The 24,268-nt window shown below is 42.0% G+C and overlaps 1 protein-coding gene across 1 annotated transcript in view; it reads right to left on the reverse strand.

Moving 5' to 3' along the window:
• Positions 1–8,330: 8,330 nt before the first annotated feature.
• The window catches only part of LOC143933108 (B-cell receptor CD22-like), a 34,765-nt gene continuing 18,827 nt past the window's right edge, over positions 8,331–24,268 (reverse strand). Inside the window, exons 6-8 of the mRNA XM_077456047.1 lie at positions 22,071–22,158; positions 8,601–8,657; positions 8,331–8,453 (exon numbers count right to left, since the gene is read on the reverse strand). Coding sequence (XP_077312173.1) covers positions 8,355–8,453; positions 8,601–8,657; positions 22,071–22,158 — 244 coding nt within the window. The 3' untranslated portion in view covers positions 8,331–8,354. The remainder of the gene's footprint in view (positions 8,454–8,600; positions 8,658–22,070; positions 22,159–24,268) is intronic.

The raw sequence follows: 24,268 nt of genomic DNA on the forward strand, positions 1-24,268 counted from the left end.
ACTCCACACTCCTTGATTTCTTCTGCTATGATTGGACGCCTGATAAGTGGTGTCCAATCACAGCACCTGTTGTTTCAGCCAATCAGGTGACAGTGTATTTTCATCTTAATACACATTTTGGGTGAGCATTTTTAATCTCAATATTTTGTTTGCATTAACATGTTATAGCCATGGATGGGCCGACTCAATGTTGAACCCTATGGACTAAGACTGGGATGCCTTTAAGGTTTATGTGCGTGGAAAGGCAAGCGTCCCAATACTTTTGGTAATATAGTGTGTGTATATTTCGTAGATTTTCATCCAGTAAAACTGATAGTACATTCATTTTGTGTGCTTGGGGAAAATCAAATGTTCTCCTAATTCCTCTACAGGTTAGATTTCATTCAGACACCTTAGAATGGTTTGGTAAATTACCACATTATGGCCACTAGACAGACCTAAGGATCTGTTTATTGATTCCATTATGGTGCGTTGGCAACCCGTTCATAAAGAATGGGCTGCCTTAGTGCAGGGCAGGTGATGTATGTCTGTTAAATCGCAGAACGCTAAAGTTTGAATCAGTCCTAAAAGGACCCCGGTGTGGATGATAAATTATAGGCATTTTACTGCCATCTAGTGAGTATATATGAGATTTATTTGTTTATTTTATTAATTTATTCAATAAGTGTACAGAAAACAAATATTGTATATGTGTACTGCAGAGCACAGAAATTAGTTTGCAATTTTAATTATTATCTCGATATTCACTTGATGCGTCTAATTTATTTTACAGGACGACCCATTACCCAAGGAAGAGAGTCATTTAAATGCAATAAATATGAAAACCTTCAGTACATCTAAAAATTACTGGATAATGTATTTACCTTTAGGATAGTGAAGGGATTTGTGTAATTCTTATATATATTTTTTTTTTCTTTTTCTATTTTTTACAAACACTTTTATAGTTTCCATTATTCATTGTTTTACCAATAAACAATAAATACAGATTGGTCCCAGGAATGGTAATGGACTATGCCGGTTACTTAAGCCTTGCACAATGAACTCAATGTATTTTAATCCAACTATGGATGTTATTTTGAACATCATATTAAGAATTCAATAGGGAGTTCCTATTTGTTTCTTATTCTATTAGCTTTCATGCTTCAGGATTCTACAATTTTTTTACTTTAGTTCAGCTATTTTTTTTTTTACATTTATTTTTGTTGGTATACAGTAGGTGACTTTTTTTATTTTTTTATTTTTTTTCATTCTGGCCACAGGTATCCAGAAGGGTATTTATGTTTTTTTATGCTTTTTGTCTCCTTTTTGTATTTATTTATGTAAATTTTTTTTTTTATTTCTTTTTTTGTATAAGACAATAAATTTGACTTTCTATATTTATAAATATTAATACGCTAATTTATTTATCTCATCCGGTATATATCAATCTGTTTGGGGAATTGTTCAAGGTAATATCGTAAATGAATAGGCGGTTAGGCTTGTGCAATTCGTTTCGTAACAAATCGAAATTCGGCCGAATTTTGCATCTTTCGGACACTCGGATGCATCCGAATGTCCGAATAAAAAAATACCGAATACGAAAGAAATATAACGAATGAATTCGAATGAATTCCACATGATTCGAAATTATTTCAACCGCATTCGACATTATTTCAACTGCATTCGAAATGATTTCAACATGATTCGACATTATTTCAACAGCATTCGAAAATATTTTGTGACCCGACTTTAGGGCCATGTATCTCGGGGTCACTTGGTGCTAGACACTTCAAATTTGGATATGTTGTAGTGCTATTATTGTGTTTGCATACCAAATTTGGGGTTTCTAGCTATAAGTGACCCCGAGATATGTGGCCCCAAAATCGGGTCGCAAAATGTTATTAGTTATTAGAGCAGAGAATAACATTTTGGGATCCGATTTTGGGGCCTTATATCTCTGGGTCACTTATAGCTAGAAACCCCAAATTTGGTATGCAAACACAATGGTACTAGCACTACAACATATCCAAATTTGAAGTGTCTAGCGCTAAGTGACCCCGAGATACATGGCCCTAAAATCGGGTCACAAAATATTTTCGAATGTGGTTGAAATAATGTCGAATCATGTTGAAATCATTTCGAATCCGGTAGAAATATTTTCGAATTTGGTTGAAATATTTTCGAATGTGGCCGATTTTTCGAATTCGGTAGAAAACTAAACGAAATTCGAAAACAAATTTAAGGAAGTTAACAAATATAACGAAAATAAACGAAATTAATGAATTAACGAATTAAAACGAAACGAAACTAAACAAATTTTTTCCTTTTGCACATGTCTATAGGCGGTATTCCTTTTTTTTGGATGACTTTGGTTTAAAAAAAACATACAAATAATTTTATTGCAACTTTTGTTTATTTGCAATAGGCCCAAGCCATTAACTTATCAAAAATACAAAATAGAAAGATACAATAAATTGGGAATAGGTAAATTGATTTGTTTGTTTATTTTTTACCTGTAAAAGCCAAAAAAGCCTTGAGACTGCGGACTCAGCAGACTTAGCGTTATACATTCCAACATTGTCAGTCACTCTCCCCAAGGCAGCTACATAGATGGTTATGTAGGGAGGTGAGGGAAGGCAGAAAGGAGCTGGGACAGCACAGAGAGTAATTAGACACTCCTTGAAGAGGAGATGGCTATAAAATGCAAGGAGGGCTGTGCTCGGAATTTGACACTTCCTGGAGTACTCAACTTTTTTAGTAAACCTGACTAGTTGTACCTGTGCTCAAAATTCTTCATGGTCCCCTGCTGTGAACCTTACTAGATGTACCTGTGCTCGATCTACTTCATGATCCCCATCTGTGAACCTAACTAGCTGTACCTGTGCTAGAGCTACTTCATGGTCCCCAGCTGTGAATCTGACTAGCTGTACCTGTGGTAGAGCTACTTCATGGTCCCCAGCCATTAATCTATGGACTGTTCCATTCTAGTGTAGAACCCTGGTGTTTAGAAAATTTAGTTTGCCAGGCAGTAGTTGCCCTGTTAATTGTTAGTAGATCCCCCTAATTCCTCTCTAGTTCTGGACTTGCTGCACCTTCTCTTTTCTGTCGCTAGATGACGTTATGCTGGTGACATTAGCTATACAAGGGCTTTGCAGGGTCAGGTTATGAATGGATGGGGTGTCTCAGCCAATGGGCAGGGGTTTCTTTAAGCCCCTTGGCCTGCTGGGAGAGCCTATTTATTTGGTGGTGTCAGGTGATCGGGGTTCTGTGCCACCTGGAGGGCTGTCTTGATGGACGTGTGTTAGGCTGCTAGGCGGGAATCCTGAGGCCTATCCCGGGGACATCTGCCTGCTAGGATGTCTGAGGGCCTATCCAGAAGTAGGAGAAGCAGCGCAGGGTTAGGCCTGCAGGATTGGAATCCAACCAACAGTAAAGGTTTAGCCGGATGGGGAACCAGTTGTGGTCAGAGGTAGAGGGAAAGCTGTCACCACTAAGGGACCATCCACCTTGGTACCTGTGACAACTGTGAGTAAGCTGGAGCCAGTACCAGAGTAGATTTCTCACCAGCCAGGGAAAGTGAAGAAATGGGAAAACTTCAGCAAGTGCCAAGCCAGGGACTCAGTGGGACAGCATAGGGGAAGCTAGAGGAGCATCCGTGAGTGCCAAGCCAGTGGGTCAGCAGGAGTGAAGCTTGAAGAGTATCTGTGTCTGCCAAGCCAGGGACCCAGCAGGGAAGCGGTGGTGACGCGTGAGGAATATACAAAATTATGGAATTGGAAGAGCTCAGAGGATCCAGTGGCTATTGGGTCCAAGAGTCTAGTGAGAGACTGGGAGCTCAATGACAAAAAGACTACAGCTAGAGACTGTAGAGTGCAAGGAGAACTATTCTGTGTTGCCAATAGTTAAATACAATACCGTTAGTGACTGTTACAAGATATGTTGCAATAGGAGACAGCGGTCCTACCTATACAGAAGTGATATCTGTCTGGAAGCCTTTTACTGTATAGCTGTCTACCTATAGAAGTCTCGGAGTCTGCCAATTACCATTGCATCTACTTAAGGGTGTACCGGCCCTAACCCGCTCTCCCATACTTCTGTTAAGAGACAATAAATCTCTTTTGCATTCAAAAAGTGTCTGGCACCCATCACTTCTTCTTGCATCACACCAAACTACTCTACAAAAACAGATGTAAGCTGACTCTGGAGGTCACCATTAGGCCTTTGGAGGTCCGGGACCTTGCTACACTAGCTACACCTGTTCTACAAAACTATCTCATGGTTCCCAGCTGTGAGTGAAAGACTGTTCTACTGGTGTTTACAGAGAGAGAAATGTCCTCTGCAAAATTGTGCTTGAGCACTTGGAATAATCCACTTCATCCCTAATCCCCTCTACAAGCCATAAAATACAAAATAGACAAACCCCTAAACTGTTCAATGAGCTGGAGTGATCAATGAGATGGGGTTGTGTTCCCAGTTGTCTCTTCACTGAGCCAGGAAAGAGTAAAATGATCTACAGTAGCTACTTTGGGGGTAACGCTACATCAACAATATATTGTAACATTGTATAAGGTAAGGAAAAATTATTTGCAATTTTTTTTTTTGTCCTGACTATAATAATGAAAGAAAATTAAATTTGTACGAAACACACTAAACATTCCCTTTATGGAAGAAACAGAAGGCGGCAATGGAATCTAAAAATATGTCTTACTAACTCACCATAACTTCCTCACTCAGTAAAAACAAATTCAGGTTTTAAGAAAGTTTGAATTATGCAAAGAGTAGCCGGACTGCCAGATGGCTCCATGACCTTTTTGTGCAGCTCAGTCAAAGAGGAAGTAAAATCTCCCACTCTGATGCTTCTTTTCATTTAGTCCATTATAATAAGTAATTATCAGACTATAGCCACTGTAATCCAGCGCAAATTGCATATTACTTACTGTTTAAAGAAACTTTAAAAAACTTGTTTCCAGGGGTTAGGCAGCGCCATCTTAAGTATTGTTTTCTGAGTCCACAGTGGAGTGTATTACCGCCCTTACATTGAGCACTTCCTGTACTGTTAATCAAGCCTCCTTCTCAATCCAACCTTTCTATAGCAACCCTGCTTCCCTGTTCATAGCTGACTTGTTTTATTTCATAGTATTTACTTGTGCTGATTGTCTAATGTTTGCCTTTGTCAGTCTTATCAGCTTCAACTGATAAGACTGCAGTAATGGCCAGGTTTACACTGCATGTGATGTCACATGGTCCCATGGAGTGTAGGAGGAAGCTCTGAATGATTCTGCGGCCTCCTGGGATATCAGTGGTGTGCTGTAGGAAGTCCTGATAACAGATAGATAAGCACATATAGAGTGTGCCATAAATCAGGGGAGATCTGGGCATGCTCAGTGACGTCATTCTAAAGAACAAAAAAGATTACAACAATACTAAGCAGGTAAAGAGATATCTACAAGCAGTGTTCATTAGGGTTTTTTTATGCTGATTTACATGGGACAAAGTTATGGGGGAGAGCTTACAACCATTTTAACCGCCCTCATCAGCTGATGGAAAATGTATAAGTATGAGAAGGTGATGTTGCAAAAGATTGTGAAAGATTCTGCTATGACAAAGATGACCTTTGTTGCCCTTCAACATGCACTTATGCTTTGTTCCTCATAACACTCAGCACAACATAGACAGTAAAGGACTGTGTACTTCAGTGAATACTTTTAAAAAAATGTCTGAGTTCTTTTTAAGATTCTTAAGATTCTCATTCTAGGTTGCTTCCAGCAGCTTTGGCATGGACATGGGTATATAAGCAGGTCCAATGTGAAAAAAGTCCATATGCTGTCTGTAAACATGGCTAATTTCAGATTATTTCCATTACTCCCAACCAGTTTTAATTGTGGATTGGATCTGTCATGGATCAGGGAATTTGCTCCCACTAGGAAGAAGACTAGGCAATCAGGAGTTGATAGCAGCAGCTGAAATTAGGCAGCAGCGTTGGCCACAGAGGAGACACAGGTGACTATGTGGAATCTGGGTTGGATACCTGAAGACACTGATGGAGTGAACCCATTGTGGATACTCAACAGTAGAAGTGAGAGCCTTTAGAATGACTAAGGCACAGGGTCTAAGGTGCTGTCTTGTCTTCACTAGAGCCCCTAATGGTGGATATGGACTTGCCTGCAGGCGACATCCAAGTTGCGGCCTTCTGACTCACCTGAGCAGGCAGCTACTGAGAACTGTGAGTAGGTTGCTGGAGAGAGTCCTTAGCAGTTCTGGAATGCAGGACTCACAGGCCATTGGGTAACACAGAACAGGCAAGCAGGAGTGCACAAACACACAGGGGCACGGAGAATGGGTTGAGTTGCACAGAATCACAAAGGGGTCACAGGATGCAGGGTGCGGGTGTGTAGGATCAGGGAAGTACAGATCCGAGAACAAGTAGCTGGCTGTAGCACTAAAAGAAGCACACACTGAAACGTGGGTCACATAGACAATACTGAACGGCACTGGGTACCAAAAAGAACACAAAACAACAAAGGAAATGGTTCGTTGACCTAGTGCATTACCATAAATCAATTTTATAAGCAATAAACAATGAGTGAATACAAACACGTCATGCACAAGCAGAACTAGAGATGCACCAAATCACCATAGGGAAGACCTAATAGGGTTTACGAATGGCTAACGTGTTTCAAGGGTCAAGCCCTCTTCCTTAGACCCCACAATTTTTTACCACAAAAGAACATCTTGGAATTGCAACAACAAGCTCACACCCAATATTTCCCTTTGGAAAGTCCGACCATGTGTACGCGGTATTATACTTTAATGGAGGCCATGCGCAGTGTGATAAAACTGAACAATTGATATGCAATTTAACAATGTCCAACTCCAGTCCATATGATATCATTTTATTTTTTATTTTTTCCTCCAAAACTGATTGACTTGGTTCAGTCAAAACCATCACTATTTGCAGCTCATTGCTTGGCCATGTCATATTTGTGCGCTCAACTGATGTCCGATTCTATCGGTTGGTGTATGGCCACCATAAGGCTAAGGCTAAGCTGGAGAGCTAGAACAACATTTTGGAATAAATATGGCACATAATGCCCATTTGGCATCTTCACTTAGCTGTTTGCCTTCTTTCAGCACCGACAGATCAGAGCAGTCCTTCACTGTTACTAAATGATCCATCCACTGCCGATACCATCTTCTCCTTGCCTTTTTCCAGCTTCCCATCACTACTTTTTGACCATTAATTTGGCAGTGTCACGGAAAAACCCACCATACTCTTTTGCGCTAATAAGCACACATTCAGTCTAATGGTATAATGCATCTTTAAATAACCCAGATCTCTCCCGCATTTCCCCAGTAAACAGACATAATAACCATCTTAGCTCTATTGCTCCTTCTTCTCAGAACAACTGCCTGCCAAGCAGTACACTGACTCTTTTATTCAAAGACAACAAAATCAATCACAAAGGAAGTCCTGGCCCCAACAGCCAATCACTTCCTTCACAGGATTTGACCTCACAGGATATGACCTCACAGGATATGACAACACAGGATATGACAACACAGGATATGAATGTCAACACAGGAAATCCTTCCAACAGGATGGATCTGTTCCTGCTGATGGGAGATTATCTGCAGGTATAGTCCATGGCACCCCAAATATGTTGATCAGGCATATAGGGGTGACACGGGCGCACATCCGCTAAACCGATAATGTCTTTGCAGAGAGAACACATCCCCCCAGACGATCGTTGTGTGCATCGCACAGGGGCCCGTCGCTTCCGGACATATCCCCACTCTACAAACACTTCTCTCCAACCTCAGGAAGTTTTCCACCACCAAACGGATCTCAACCAGCGTCAGTCTGCCTCTTTAGAGCGGGCTGCGGGAGAACTAACACTATGACAATGCTTATACTTAAAATACATCTTCATAAAATTTCCACAACGCCAGATACTTTATGTGCACATGACTTATGTTGTCTCGGGACCCAACTCCATTCTCTGGCTCTATACATGCCGTACAGAGGTGGAAAATGTACATTTTACATGAGAAACAACATTTCTAGGAGCCAGAGAAAGATTGTTTTTTTTTTAGAGGTAGGTTTGAAGATCTAAATTCTTGAAACTTTGATGTTTCATGCAGAATTTAGAAGGCATAACAATTTCCCCTGAATTTAGAATATATAACAATTTCCCCAGAATTTAGAATATATAACAATTTCCCTTATGGTTGTACATAATCACCTATGAAAGCCCAAATCAGGGTGTAGACTTACCCACCCTGGAAATAAAAAAAAATAGAGGAAAATACAAATCCGCTTTCATTACTCGTGTGTTAATATTGAAAATAACTTTATTTGATATTTTGGACAGTATTTAGTGTTTTTGAGTTGCAGGTAAAGGCCTCATATCCTCATATGTGTTTTTATATTCAGTCAAATTGTTCTTTCCTTGTATCATCTTCCGAGTTGCTGGCTGTAGAAAATAAGAACAGTTGGATCAATTACAATATCAATATGTGATTTACATTTATAGAAATGTGTCCTTTTCACATGTGGGTATTTATACCAGAAATCATTAGAAAATACATTAAATAAATCAGGATTATTTTAACTTGCTTACCTCTAATATACAATAATCTGTATTTTCTCTCTCCATAAGATCTGTATACCTGTTATCCTATATAAAATATAGTATAAGAAAAAAAAAATTGCTAAACAATGATTTATTGGGAGGTTTGTCGATTTTCTGAGTGAGTTTCTAAAAAAAAACACTCTCATAGCAAATTTAATATTCACATATCTTAACCAATCTCATACCATAGGAATGCTACATATGCCCAAAAAACATTTACCAAACTATGGAGGGCATACAAAGCACGTCTTTGGCTTGCCCTCCCTCCCCTGCCACCCAATACCCCCCCACAATTTTACAAAATATTATTTTTTTAAATTTTTAATTTTTTTTTTAATTCTATATTTTATTTTCAACAATTTTTATACAATTTCATTGCATGCATATCACAAAACATATCTTAAATATATATCATTTCATTTTTCATCCAGTTATACATAAGCGCATTATATGGAGAAAAAAAAAAAGAGAAAAAAAATCCCCCCAAAAAACAACAAAATAGTTAGGTTCTCTCTCCTCCCTATCCCACCGGTTCTCCCTCCACAAGTACACTGGCATATTCTCTGGTAGATACAAAATGGGACTAAGGTTCCCATTTTGACTCAAACCTCTCCTCTTTACTCTGCGTAGTTGCAATACTTTTTTTCATAGCATATATATTAGCTGCTTTTTTTTAAACCACAGTGAGATTGAGGGGGGTATTCTCTGCTTCCATAAGGCCGGGATACACGCCTTTGCTGCGTGCAACAAATGAGCGACCAACAAGTTTCAGTATTTGCGATTTGAAAAATCTGAGAGACGTAGGAGATATCTAGCTGGGTCAGATCCCAAATATTTTTATTTTTAATAAAATGCATAAAATTCATAACCCTTTAATAACTATCAGTTGGTCCTAACTCATTCCCTCCTTCTTCCCTCAGCTATTATTTATCTGCTACTTTTTATTTCTATGTTTTTCTTTGTATTTTTGATTAAAAAAAATAGAAAAAAAAAAAACTAACATTTTACTTTTTGTTTTTATTCAATGCATTTTTTAAAATCTTTTTTATTATACAATTGGGGAAAAAAAACTTTATTTAATTTGTAAATATATTGGCTTGCTTGTACCAGAAATTTGTTTTTAGCATCATTTTAAATGGGACAAAAAATAATAATAATAATAATTATAATAATAATTATATATATATATATATATATATATATATATATATATATATATATATATATATATATATATATTTATGGTGTGGAGCCCTCTGACCGATACGGATAAGGATGACAAACAAGGTTAACATAAACTCGCTTACTTGAAATGGACCTGAAAGTGTGCCCTGGTCTGACGTACGGTATACCAAAATAAGGGGGCATACCTTAGATAGAAAGTGGGTGATAAATGAAATGAATATGAATGGAGTGAAATGAGTACTCTCATGAGGAGTATAATGCTTGAGAAATGCCCTGAAAAAGGGGATGGGTGGGTGGGTATCGAGCACCGGAACCGACGAGGAAGATAGGCGAACGGGCTGGTTATATACTCCACCGGGCTCCTCCCATAATTTCAGGCCACCATACTGGCCTTTCTATTTATGGTGTGGAGCCCTCTGACCGATACGGATAAGGATGAAAAACAAGGTTAACATAAACTCGCTTACTTGAAATGGACCTGAAAGTGTGCCCTGGTCTGACGTACGGTATACCAAAATAAGGGGGCAAAAACATTCAGGTAGGGGTTGCATTTTATTGATTCAAGTTTGTTACTGGGTGAGCTCGACAAAGGCCTGGGTCATCTCCGCTTGCGGATTGGGTATGTAGCGGGCGAAACAGGTGGACCTCCATCTGCCCAACTTCTTGATAATGTGAGTAGGATAGAGGTGAAGGATACCCGGGAGTATCCTGACATGTTCCATCGGGCAGCGTTCAGAGGTTTAGTGAGAAATGGCAGAAGCGGACTAGTACCTGGTTGATCAGCCAAAAGGGTCAACAAGCGAGTGAGAATGGCGACCGGGTAACAGCGGTTGTTGGACTTATAGAAGTGTATGTCCGTACCCGAGCCAAGCTGCTGCGTCTTGGAGACTGCTAAGTGTAAGACGAAATGGTCTTCGTGTCGGACCAGGTGGTGCTTGCACAGCATGCGTGCTGTGAGGCTACTACAAGTAAACTCGCTTGGCCGTAAGAAGCGGTAGAAGGCCAGGTGTATGGCTGCTTGTAAATGACACTAATGTGGAGACCGAAAAGGTGAAGTGGCCAGGATATCTGACATATTTCTAAACGTCTCCTGTGATAGGCAGTCGTTTTGGTGCCGGCCATCGGCTGGCGCTTCTGGATACCGCGCATAACAGCCCGAACGGCGTGGTAAGAAAATAGGAAGGGTACGGTAGGGTCCTGGAGGGACGTGAAATGTTGTACACCGGTCAGGTATAGCCGGATCGTATTAAAGGATAACGCCAACTGCGAGTGGCAGTAGGAAATGAAGGCTATGACTTGCTTGACACGGGACGTCTCTGTACTGTGATACGTGATGAAGTTGGTTAAAGGCCCTCCAGGCTGATTGATAGGCCTTGAGGGTATTGCGGGAAAGGGAGTGATCAAATGAGTTGGGTAGCCGCTAGGAGGTGAGGGGCTAATCCAGGGTCAGTTGAGACCAGTCCGGGATAGCTGCTGATCTTGGTCCGGCTCCGGGTACCTGATCGAAAACGAGACAAGGTTAAAGCGGGAGCGGGCGTCCGCTGCCTGATTGAATTTACCGGGGATAAAGGAACAATGGATGTTGAACTGAAACAACAACAAGAGCTGGACCAGTTGACGTAGGAAGGACATAACCAACAGAGAGGACGCCTTGGCGCAGCCAGGAATTGCCAGTAACTGGGGAGGCCAGGGAGCTGCGAGCCAGAGGTGGCCAAAAACAGCCGCAAGCCCGTGGAGGCCGCTGCGTTGGTCATCACCTGGGGAGAAAGGGAAGACACGGAGGGAATGAACAGGGAGACGCCACTCCCAGACGATAGGAATTCCTCCCGCATAGCAAGAACTGCTATTGCCGCGGGATCCCGGCTGAGGACTTGCTCTGGATCCTGTGAGAGGGACAGTAAGACCAATAGGCGTGACACAAAGGCGCGACCCCTGAGGGATGATGTGCATAGCGACACTCGACATGCCGTGAAGGGACTGTAGGTGTCTTTTGGATGACTAACCTGGGGAATATGCGAGGATATTATATGCCCGTAAAGATGGCAGTTGTAATGGGCGAGCGTTGGCCGATGGCTATGGGCTGATGTCTCTGGATGCCTCGTAGTGGGGATCTTGCTGTATGGGCCGTAACGACAGATGGCTCTCCGTGCACTGTAAGGATAAGAAATGTTGAACGCTGGCTAGAAATAGCCTGGGCGTGCTACAGGAAGAAGCCAGTTGCGTGTGTCAACATGATACTGGTGCGGGACGGAAGTTGAACTCAACTGTCCCAAGGAAGAGACGGACAGACAGGCAACAGTGAGTGGCTTGTAAGAAAAGCCACAGGAGACGAGTGGCCAATTAAGTGCTGCTGAAAATGACGTGTAGCCAGTTAGCGTGCCACTGCGAACGTGCTTGCAACGAATGATTGCAAGAAGTTATGCTAAGTCGCGAGCCTTGGCATGACTAAAGGTTGTGTTTGAACGTGTGCTTGCGACAATTGCCCAGGAGTTTGTCACAGGAGATGTGTACGTGGTGACTGTGAGCAATTCGTGTTACCGCATGTGCACTGCGAAGACTGCGGGAGTTGTGCTTGAATGTATGTTTGGACGCGTGCTTGCGATGGTTGCAAGATGTTACCCAGGATGCGTGCTTGCTATGATTGCAAGATGTTATGCTAGGATGCGTGCCTGCAATGATTGCAAGGAATTACAGTAGGCTTCATGGGTAGCCAGGCCGGAAAAGACAGAAGTCCATCCGGTCCAACCACAAATCAAAATAAGGTATCACACCACCCGACACACCCAATTCTACGCCCGCAGCTGATCCAGAGGAAGGCAAAAAACCCCAACAGAGCATAGCCCAATTTGCTACAGTAGGGGAAAAAATTCCTTCCTGACCCCTCGAGAGGCAATTGGATTTTCCCTGGATCAACTATACCTATAAGTATAAGTACCCTGTAATACAACGAACATTTAGGAAGGTATCCAGGCTTTCCCCAAAGCAATCTATTGAGCAGCCAGAAGTGCCTGCCAGCAATGATTGCCATAAGTTGTGCCTGGACATCAGCTTGCAATGATTGCAAGAGGTCTATGCTTGAATGCGTGCTTGCCATGATTGCAAGAGGTCTATGCTCGAATGCGTGCTTGCAATGATCGCAAGAGGTCTACGCTCGAATGCGTGCTTGCAACGATTGCAAGAGGTCTATGCTCGAATGCGTGCTTGCAATGATTGCAAGAGGTTTATGCTCGAATGCGTGCTTGCAACGACTGCAAGAGGTCTATGCTCGAACGTGTGCTTGTAATGAGTGCAAGAGGTCTATGCTCGAATGCGTGCTTGTAACGAGTGCAAGAGGTCTATGCTCGAATGCGTGCTTGCAATGATCGCAAGAGGTCTATGCTCGAATGCATGCTATATCTGGATGCGTGCTTGCAACGATTGCAAGAAGTCTACGCTTGGATGTGTATTTACGACGATTGCACGAAGTCTACGCTTGTATGTGGAGAAAAACAACAAGACACGCCTAAACGAAGCTGTGTTCTTCCCTTTTGTGGCAACTTTATAATGAAATGAGGCCGAGGAGCAAGGCCCCCTGGTAGGCATCCAAACCTTGAAAAATCAACTGGACCCAAACCGGGGAGCGGCATGTGACAGTGAGATGAGAGAACCTGCCATGACAGAGATCCGGATCGCCATGCCACAACTTGCGACCGAGCACGAAACGGATTCTGGAGCATGTACTGAAATGAGGCCATTCCTGGGGCACGCCGAGACGAATTTGGTACACAGATGTGACTATTCGAACCGGAACGTGATAGGTGAAATGAAATGAAAACCCATGACAAAGACAAGAATCAGAGGACGAGCCCTTGAACCAAACAGGTGAATCCTGTCCTTGGAGCATGTATTGAAATGAGGCCATTCCTGGGGCACGCCGGGATGAATTTGGTACACAGATGTGACTATTCGTACCGGAACGAGATAGGTGAAATGAAATGAAACCCATGACAAAGACAAGAATCAGAGGACGAGCCCTCGAACCAAACAGATGAATCCTGTCCTTGGAGCATGTACTGAAATGAGGCGTAACAGCTGGGCGCACCGGAACGAATCGGTGCATAAATAAATGCAACAGGATTCGAATCGGAGCGTAATAAGTGACAGAAATGATATGCCATGACAGAGATAAGATTCAACGACTGGACTGATGGTTACAACAAAGAATCCGTCTCTGGAGCATGTACTGAAATGAGGCGTAGCAGCTGGGCACACCAGAACGAATCGGTGCATAAGGAATGCGACAGGATTCGAATCGGAGCGTAATAAGTGACAGAAATGATATGCCATGACAGAGACAAGATTCAACGACTGGACTGATGGTTACAACAAAGAATCCGTCTCTGGAGCATGTACTGAAATGAGGCGTAGCAGCTGGGCACACCAGAACGAATCGGTGCATAAAAGAATGCGACAGGATTCGAATTGGAGTGTAATAAGTGACAGAAATGATATCCCATGACAGAGACAGGATTCAACGACTGGACTGCAGGTTACGAAAAAAAGAATCCGTCTCTGGAGCATGTACCGAAATGAGGCGTAGCAGCTGGGCACACCAGGACGAATCGGTGCATAGAAGAATGCGACAGGATTCGAATTGGAGCGTAATAAGTGACAGAAATGGTATGCCATGACAAAGACAAGAATCAGGGACCGTGCGTGAACCTGCGAGTGACTCAGTCTCTGGAGCATGTACAGAAATGAGGCCGAACCCTGGGGCACTTCAAAGAGAATCGGTGCACCAGAGGTGCGACAGGATTCGCGCCGGAGCGCGGCTAGTGACAGAAATGATTTGAAACGGTAGAAATGACTGGGACTGAAATGACTTGAAATGAGATGAAATGAGATACATAACATAACTGCATGAATGAAGAGACATATTCGAACTGGAGCAGACCAAGCGAAACGTGCGGACTGCTTGCCTTGTCGTAACAAGCAGTCGGCTGTGAGTCGAACGATTCGACCGATACTAATAGAAATGCTCGGGCAGTCGAGTGGTTCCGAAAGCCGTACCTGCGAATGAATTGCCTGACGTGGCGTAATCGAACGTGTCGAAAGGTGATAACGACTACATCGAAAGTAGAAAACAGTGACATGCATACGAGGGCCACAGAAAACATTCGATTTGAAAAGAAGCGAGCGGTTCGTGAGTACAGGGAATGTTGATGGAACATTGAAATACATGAATTGAAAAGGGGGGGGCCGAAGCCCTACCTGCGACAGCCGGCCCAACGTATAACGACAAATTCGATGGGTACGACGACACTCCGACGGCGAAACCCACGGACGCTGATGAACGAGAAGACGAGTTGTCAAGACGGAGACGAATAACGCGGGACTCACGAACGGGCTCACTGCGTCTGGTCTGGATAGTCGGCCCTTGATATCTGACGTATCAGGTATCGCGCACCGGAACCGACGAGGAAGATAGGCGAACGGGCTGGTTATATACTCCACCGGGCTCCTCCCATAATTTCAGGCCACCATACTGGCCTTTCTATATATATATATATATATATATATATATATATATATATATATATATATATATATATGTGTACTGTATATATAGATATGTGTGTACACATTTTCTCTACAATATCACCATTTTTTTAAACTAACAGTTTATCGCCACGATAAATATAGATCTATATATATATATATATATATATATATATATATATAGCTCTTTCTATCTATCTATCTATCTATCTATCTATCTATCTATCTATCTATCTATCTATCTATATATATATAGATATAGTGCTGTTTTAGTGTCGATATTTACAGGACTTGGACTGTTTTTTATTTGTGTACTACTTGTCATATATATATATATATATATATATATATATATATATACTTACAGATATTTTATATATATATATATATATATATATATATATATATATATATATATATATATATATATATATATATATATATATATATATATAATATTGTTACATACAATCTCCACTTACAACAGGGTCCAACTCATTACAACAGGGTCCCTAGAGAGCCCCCCCTTACATCAGGGGGGACTGTGGTTCCCGACAATTGCATTGCCCGGCAGATTGGTACAGAAGTGAACACCTGGACAGTGATTAAATTGTCGGAACTGCTGAATATAGATAAGAACTTGTGCCTGATAACATTAACTAGTCATGTTCCTCTCCCAACCACCAGCTGATGAGATGGAGCCTGGAGCCAACCCTAGGTAAGAGACTCTGGGCTATGGGCCCCAGATTCGGGGCTATAGCCCCAGTAGCCACCCCCTAGTGACGCCACTGCTGCTGACCATTGGGATTGAATGTGTAAGAAAAGACAACATTTTGTGACGTCTCTAGAAATCCAGAGAAAATATTCCAATGGGGATGCTTGTTCCAGTGATTTAGGAGAGATTTCCTCTCATTTCCCATTGCATATCTGGGGGAGAAAGGGAAAAATAACCTGATAGGGATTTCACTCTTTTTCTAAGATTTTTTATTTTTTTTGGGTGAAGCCATAGTCACTTCAACAATCAAATTATATGCAAGCAAAAATCAACTTTAAAAAAATAAAATAAAATCCTTGCACGGGATTGGGTATTTAACACTAACACTAACTAACATTTATCTTGCCTACAAGAAAAAAAGAAATGGAAGGCACGCACACCTAGTGCATTACCAAAGATAATTAAATAATAAAAAATGTTTTATATAAAAGTGGGTACTCACAAAATGCCATAAAAACAATGCATGGACATGCACAGAACGCGGGGTACTAACGTCCCAAACTAACGCGTTTCGGGGGCACACCCCCTTCCTCAGAGCTAGGCACTTGCCTACTTTTTTACGTTTACCCCCTTTCTGCCCAGGCCAATGCGGTCATGATACACTGTACCCAAACTATATTTTTATTTTATTTTTTTCACAAAAATAGAGCTCTCTTTTGGCGGTATTAAATCACCATTCGTTTTTTTTATTTTTGCTAAATGAAAAAAAAAAAAAAAAACCAGTAGAGATTAAATACCACCAGAAGAAAGCTCTAGTTGTGGGTAGAAAATTATAAAAAGTTCATTTAGGGACAATGTTGAATGGTCGTGCAATTGTCCTTCAAAGTGTGAGAGCGCTAAAAGCTGAAAATTGGTCTGGGCAGAAAGGGGGTAAAAGTGCCCATTAAGCGAGTGGTTAAGGGAAAATATTATTTTGGGAAATCAACAGCCTCTGCTTCTTCTGTACATCTCTTTCAGTCAATAGCGATTTTCCCAAAATAAAAAAATAATAATTCTAGGCATCAAAAAGATATGAGGAAAATACCAACTTTGCAATATGCTGCAACAACATGAGAAACAATGGCGAAATACCAAGTCACAGAGAAGTCATGACATTTATAAGAAAAAAAAATTACATCAATGCAAGCCAAGTTCCCTTTTCACTGTTTTGTCTGTGTCTTAACCACTTAAAGTGGTGTTGCCAGCAAAAAAAATAAAAAATTGTTTAAAATTCATAAAAAAATAAATAAAAAAAAAGAATTTGTTCACCTCTAAATGCCTGTTGCTAGGGGGTCCCTCATAGTCTGCCTCCTTCATTGCCCGGGCTGGTGACATCACTTCCTCGGTGCCGCACAGTCACCTGGGGCCTGTCACGTGTCCCAGATGACTGTGCGGCGTATCACGGCGCGCACCACCGCTTGCGCATGCGCAGTGGGTGCCCGGCTGTGGCTTCAGCAAGAATACCGGCACCGCGAGCGGAGCGGGGAACGAGGGGGGGGCTTTGTTCCCCCACATCGCTGGATCCTGGGACAGGTAAGTGTCTGATTGTTAAAAGTCAGCAGCTGCAATATTTGTATCTGCTGACTTTTATTTATTTATTTTTTAGGACCCCACTTTAAGTACCAGGAAATTTTCCCCCTTAATGTCCAGGACATCTCTTGCACTGCGTCGCTTTAACTGACAATTGCACGGCCGTACGACGTTGTACCCAAACAAAATCAATGAAGAAGTTGGATGCCAGAAGTTGCGTGCCTATAGACTCCAGTGATGGAAATATAGTCCTGGTCTTATTTATTAAAGGGTTCCTAAAGTGGGCCTTTCATTAACTTAAAATGAACCTGCCCCTAGGTCAGTGATGGCTAACCTTGGCACCCCAGATGTTTTGGAACTACTTTTCCCATGATTCTCAACTACACCGCAGAGAGCAAGAGCATCATGGGAAATGTAGTTCCAAAACATCTGGGGTGCCAAGGTTCGCCATCACTGCCCTAGGTGGATAAAGTTAATCCAACAGTCCCTTGTAAAGAAGATGAACACACACCCTTCTGGCAGGTGATGAGTTACACCTTCACTCTATTGAAGAGCCCTGAGCACCAATTGTATCTGACCCTTCCAGATGTGTTGGATGGTGTGTCCCTACTGGACCCAGTGATTTCAAGTGCTGACCCCTATGTCTCTATTATGCCCTGTACACACGATCCGACTTTCCACCAACAAAACCGTGGATTTTTGTTCAAAGGTTGCTGGCTCAAACTTGTCTTGCATACACACGGTCACACAAATGTTGGCCAACACTTCCGAACGTGGGAACGCGGTGACGTACAACGAGCTGAGAAAAAGGAAGTTCAATAGCCAGTGCAGCTCCTTCTGCTTGATTCCGAGCATGCGTTGACTTTTGTGCGTCAGACTTGTGTACACACGCTCAGAATTTCCGACAACAAGTTTTGTTGTTGGAAAATTTGAGAACCTGCCATCGAACATTTGTTGGCGGAAAGTCCAACAGCAAATATTCGATGGAGCATACACATGGTCGGACTTGCCGACAACAAGCTCACATCCAATATTTTCCGACCGTGTGTACGGGGCATAAAGAGTATACACTCACTGGCCAACTATTAGGTCCACGTTGCTAGTACCGGGTTGGACCCCCTTTTGCCTTCAGAACTGCCTTTCATTCTTCGTGGCATAGATTCAACAAGGTGTTGTAAACATTCCTCAGAGATTTTGGTCCATAGTGACATCATAGTATCATGCAGTTGCTGCAGACTTGTCGGCAGCACATCCGTGATGCCAATCTCCCATTTCACCACATTCCAAAGGTTCTCTATTGGATTCATATCTGGTGATTGTGGAGGGCATTGGAGGACAGGGACCTCATAGTCCAGTTGTGAGATGATTGGATCTTTGTGACATGGTGCATTATCCTGCTGGAAGGAGCCATCAGAAGATGGGGACACTGTAGTCATAAAGTGGTGTTTAAATTATGCTCAATTGGTACTAAGGGGCCCAAGGGTCCTGAGAATATATCCCCCTCACCATTACACCACCACCAGCCTGGACTGTTGATACAAGGCAGGATGGATCCATGCTTTCATATTGTTTATTCCAAATTCTGACCCGACCATCTGAATGTTGCAGCTGAAATTGAGACTCATCAGACCAGGCAACGTTTTTCCGATCTTCTATTTTCCAATTTTGGTGATCCTGTGGGAATTGTAGTTGACAGGAGTGGCACCCAGTGTGGTCTTCTGCTGCTATAGTCCATCTGCTTCAAGGTTTGATATGTTGAGCATTCAGAGATGGTATTCTGCATACCTTGGTTGTAACGAGGGGTTATTTGAGTTACTGTTGCCTTTCTATCATCTGGAACCATTCTGCCCATTCTCCTCTGACCTATGACATGAACAAGGCATTTTGCTCCACAGAACTGCCACTCACTCACAGTAGATCAGCAGTTTTAGAAATACTCAGACCAGCCCGTCTGGAACCAATAACCTTGCCACATTCATAGTCACTTTAATCCCCTTTCTTTTCCATTCTGATGCTCAGTTTGAACATTAACAAGTCATCTTCACCACGTCTAGATGCCTAAATACATTGAGTTGCTGCCATGTAATTTGCTGATTAGCCATTTGTGTTACCAAGCAATGGAACAGGTGTACCTAATGGTGGCTGGTGAGTTTATATCGCCAGCACGCCACACATTTTAAAAATATAAATGATATCTAAACATTTGTTCATAAGATCACATCACAGTTTCAGGAACATGCAGGACCCCTTTGTCAGACATGTGATCATGCTTGACAAAGGGGTCCTGCGTGGCTCTGAAAGGTTACATTTTACCTCTGTGATGTCATCTCTTGAAAAGATATGTTTGGACAACATTTCCAAGATACATGGTGTGCTTATAATGTTACCGGTCTCCAGCTGGTCGTTGCTACTACTGCACCCACTGAGTCTTCTGCCATTTACAGAAATAGGTGTATAGGAAATATTATTTACCCCTTTCATGACTAAGCCTATTTTTGACATTTGGTGTTTACAAGTTAAAATCCGTATTTTTTGCTAGAAAATTACTTGGAACCCCCAAACATTATATATATATATATATATATATATATATATATATAGACATATATATATATATATATATATATATATATATATATATATATATTTAGCAGAGAATCTAGAGAATAAAATGGCGATTGTTGCAATATTTTATGTCACACGGTATTTGTGCAGCGGTGTTTTAAACGCAACTTTTCGGGAAAAGGGACACTTTCATGAATTAAAAAAAAAAAGAAACATAAAAAAATAAAAAAAGTGTATTAAAAAAAAAAAACACTCGTAAGACCGCTTGCGCAAATACCGTGTGACAGAAAGTATTGCAACGGCCGCCATTTTATTCTCTAGGGTGTTAAAAAAATGTATAATGTTTGGGGGGTTTCTAGCAAAAAAAAAAAAGAGATTTTTTTTTTTTTAAATAACAAACATGTTATACTTACCCCCACTGTGCAGCTCGTTTTGAGTGGTCCCGAACCTGCTCTTCTGGGGTCCCTCGGGAGCTGTCTCTGCTTCCTCCCGCAAGTACTTCTCACGTTCATGCGAGCTTCCTCACATGGTGAGGAGTACTTGCGAGCGCGCTCCTGTGATACAGCCGACGACTATAGCCGCTCGCTGTATCACTCGGCCCCTCCCCCTGGTGCGCCGCGTCATTGTGATTAACAGCAGTGTGAGCCAATGGCTGCGCTGCTTTCAATCCATCCACTCCAGCCAATCAACGACCAGGCTGAGTGGCAAAGACGACGGCGGGGGTGAGCGCGGGACTTTCGAGGGGTCGGGTAAGTAAAAAAGGGGGGCTGGCACTGTCAGATGTTTTTTCACCTTAATGCATAGAATGCATTAAGGTGAAGAAATGTTTACCTTTACAACCCCTTTAACTGTTTTTAAGAGGCTCGGTCCTTAAGTGGTTAATAAGCCCTTTTGTATTACATAACAGAACATCTTCCCAAATGCTTGCAGCTCCCTCAAATGCCAGCGCCCTTAGTCGGTAGGGTAGAGGCTAGCATTCAGTTCCCTTCAAAGGCCTCTGTCACGGGTGAGTCTATCACACATTTTACTTGGGTGAATGAGTAACAGGGTCACTTGAAAACGGGGTTCCCACATAAAAAATACAAATACTGCAGCTGCTGACTTTTAATAATTGGACACTCACCTGTCCCAGGGTCCAGCTATGCAGGGGGATCGAAGCCCTGCTCGTCTCCCCCTACGCTCGGCGGCGCCGTCATTGTAGCTGTGGGCGCCCGGCTGTGGCTTCACAGCCGGGCACCCACTGCGCATGCACAAGCGGCTCCACGTGCCGTGGTTGGCCGTGCAATCATCTGGGACATCTGTTACAAGTCCCGGATGATTGACAAGAGGGAGGGGGCAAAACTGAGCCCTTCCTGCGCCAAGGGGAAGTGACGTCAAGAGCCCAGGCACTGAAGGAGGCAGACTACGAGGGAACCCCTAGCAACAGCCATGTAGAGGTGAGTAAAAAAAAAAAAGTAAAAAAAGTAAGTAAATTTCCAATTTGTTTTTTAAATTTTTTTTTTAGGCTTATTCATGATTTTGTTTTTTTATTTTTTTGGGATGGAACACGACTTTAAGTGCAGGAACCAATTTAACCAATCGGAATTTACTTTTTAATGGTCTTTAATGGACCTTAGCAGAGTGAATTTTAATTGGTTATGGACCCAAGTACTTGAACCTCCTAGGGCAGTGATGGTGAACCTTGGCACCCCAGATGTTTTGGAACTACATTTCCCATGATGCTCATGCACTCTGCAGTGTAGTGGAGCATCATGGGAATTGTAGTTCCAAAACATCTGGGGTGCCAAGGTTCACCATCACTGTCCTAGGGAATGAACAAGTTGTATATTTAATAGGTTGGAGGGTTGTGCCTTTAACTAGGTTGCCACTCCTTCAGATACACTTACCTTGGTACCTTTTGTCTCAAAATAATCCTTTTTTCTTCTAAATGAATTAGGGGCTCTGGATGTGGAAGCTTTGTTACCTAGAAGGAATCTTAAACAGAGAGAAAGGGTTTGGTGTTATTTGTAGGGAGAAGCTGGCAATATGCTTTTGTGGGCAAAAGGAAGAAACTTTGATATTTGGCAACACCATGAGACATAATTGTCATAACAGTTCAGTGAAAAATGAAGAAACAAACTTTTAGCACTATGCTCTGGCATCAGAATCTGTGGAATTCCCCTTTTACATCTGAACTCGCATGTTCAGAATCTGCGTGTCCCCTTTCACTGTAAGGGGGGACTCTGCAGACTCTGGGGAGAACTCTGGGGACTCTAATGCCGTGTACACATGATCGGACATTCCGACGACAAAATCCATGGATTTATTTCTGACAGATGTTGGTTCAAACTTGTCTTGCATACACACGGTCACACAAATGTTGTCGGAAATTACAAATGTCAAAAACGCGGTGACATATAATGCAAAGTTCAGTAGTCAGTGCGCCTCTTCCGCTTGATTCCGAGCATGCGTGGAACATTGTGTTTTGGAATTGTGGACACATGATTGGAATTTCACACAATCGGAATTTCTGACAACAAGTTGGTGTTCGGGGGCCACTCTCAAAACGAACTGCACAGTGGAGGTAAATATGACATGTTTGTTATTTAAAAAAAATAATTGAAGCTTTACAATCGCTTTAACCACTTGCCGACCAGCCGCCGCAGTTGTACTGCAGCAGAATGGCATGGCATTATGTTATGTCGCTTCGCCCTGTGGCCACTGGCTGCTTGCCCCCGGAGCCAAAGCGAGTGACAGGCGGTCGCAATCAACCCCAAGCTCCCGCAATCGCTGCTGACTCACGGAGAACCAGGATCTGTGTGTGTAAACACACAGGTTCCGGCTCTCTGAGGGGAGAAGAGACAGATTGGCTGTTCACACAGAGTATGAACAGTGATCTCTCATCTGCCCTACACAGTCCCTTCCCCCCTTCAGTTAGAACACACAGTAGAGAACCCCTCAATCGCCCCCTAGTGGTAAACCCCTTCACTGCCAGTGACATTTTTACAGTAATCAATGCATTTTTATAGCACTGATCGCTGTATCGATGCCAATAGTCTCAAAAATATGTCAAAAGTGTCCAATGTGTGTGCCATAATGTCGCAGTTCCAATAAAAATTGCAGATCGCTGCCATTACTATTAAAAAAAAAAAAAAAATAACAATAAAAATGCCATAAAACTATCTCCTATTTTGTAGACGCTATAACCTTTGTGCAAACTAATCAATATACGCTTATTGCAATTTTTTTTTAACCAAAACTATGCAGAAGAATACATATCAGCCTAAACTGAAGAAAAAAAAAAAATATATATATATATATATATATATATATATATGTATATATATATATATATATATATATGTATATATATATATATATATATATATATATATATATATATATTGGGGGGGATATTTATTATAGCAAAAAGTAAAAAGCAGCGTTTTTTCAAAATTTTTGATTATTTTTGTTTATAGCGCAAAAAATAAAAACCGCAGAGGTGATCAAATACAACCAAAAGAAAGTTCTATTTGTCAGAAAAAAGAACATAAATTTTGTTTGGGTGCAGCGTCATACGACCGTGCAATTGTCAGTTAAATAGACGCAGTGCCGAATCGCAAAAAGTGCTCTGGTCAGGAAGGGGGTAAAATCTCCCAGGGTTGAAGAGGTTAAAGTAGATTTTCAGGCTAGACCTAACTAGTCTTAAAAATGCCCCCCCCTCCCCCCATAGCCTAACGCCTTTGCTGATTAACCCGTGTAAGAAAGATGTAAATACCTACCGATTTTTAGCCCACTTGGGTCCAGTCTGGTCAAATGATCCAGCTCCCCTGTGTCAGTCAACAACAGCTGCAGGGGAGAGGAAGAAATGCCAACAATGGATGGGCCATTAGAACTTATGGTTGATGTCACCACTCCCAGGCATTACCAGCCATTGTTGAGTGTGCGTCCTCTCCCCTGCAGTCCCTAATGGCAATGTTCAGCTTCCCATTTTTTTTTTCTTTGACAATATCTTACTTATTGGTCCAATAAATGGCCAGAGTTGAACAACAAGACCCCCCCCCCAAGGGGAGAGGAAGCAATGGCAACAACGGATGGGCCATCA

Source organism: Lithobates pipiens, unplaced genomic scaffold (genome assembly GCF_037356315.1).
Source record: "Lithobates pipiens isolate NorthernLeopardFrog02 unplaced genomic scaffold, aLitPip1_a1.2 Scaffold_27, whole genome shotgun sequence".
NCBI classification, from domain to species: Eukaryota; Metazoa; Chordata; class Amphibia; order Anura; family Ranidae; genus Lithobates; species Lithobates pipiens.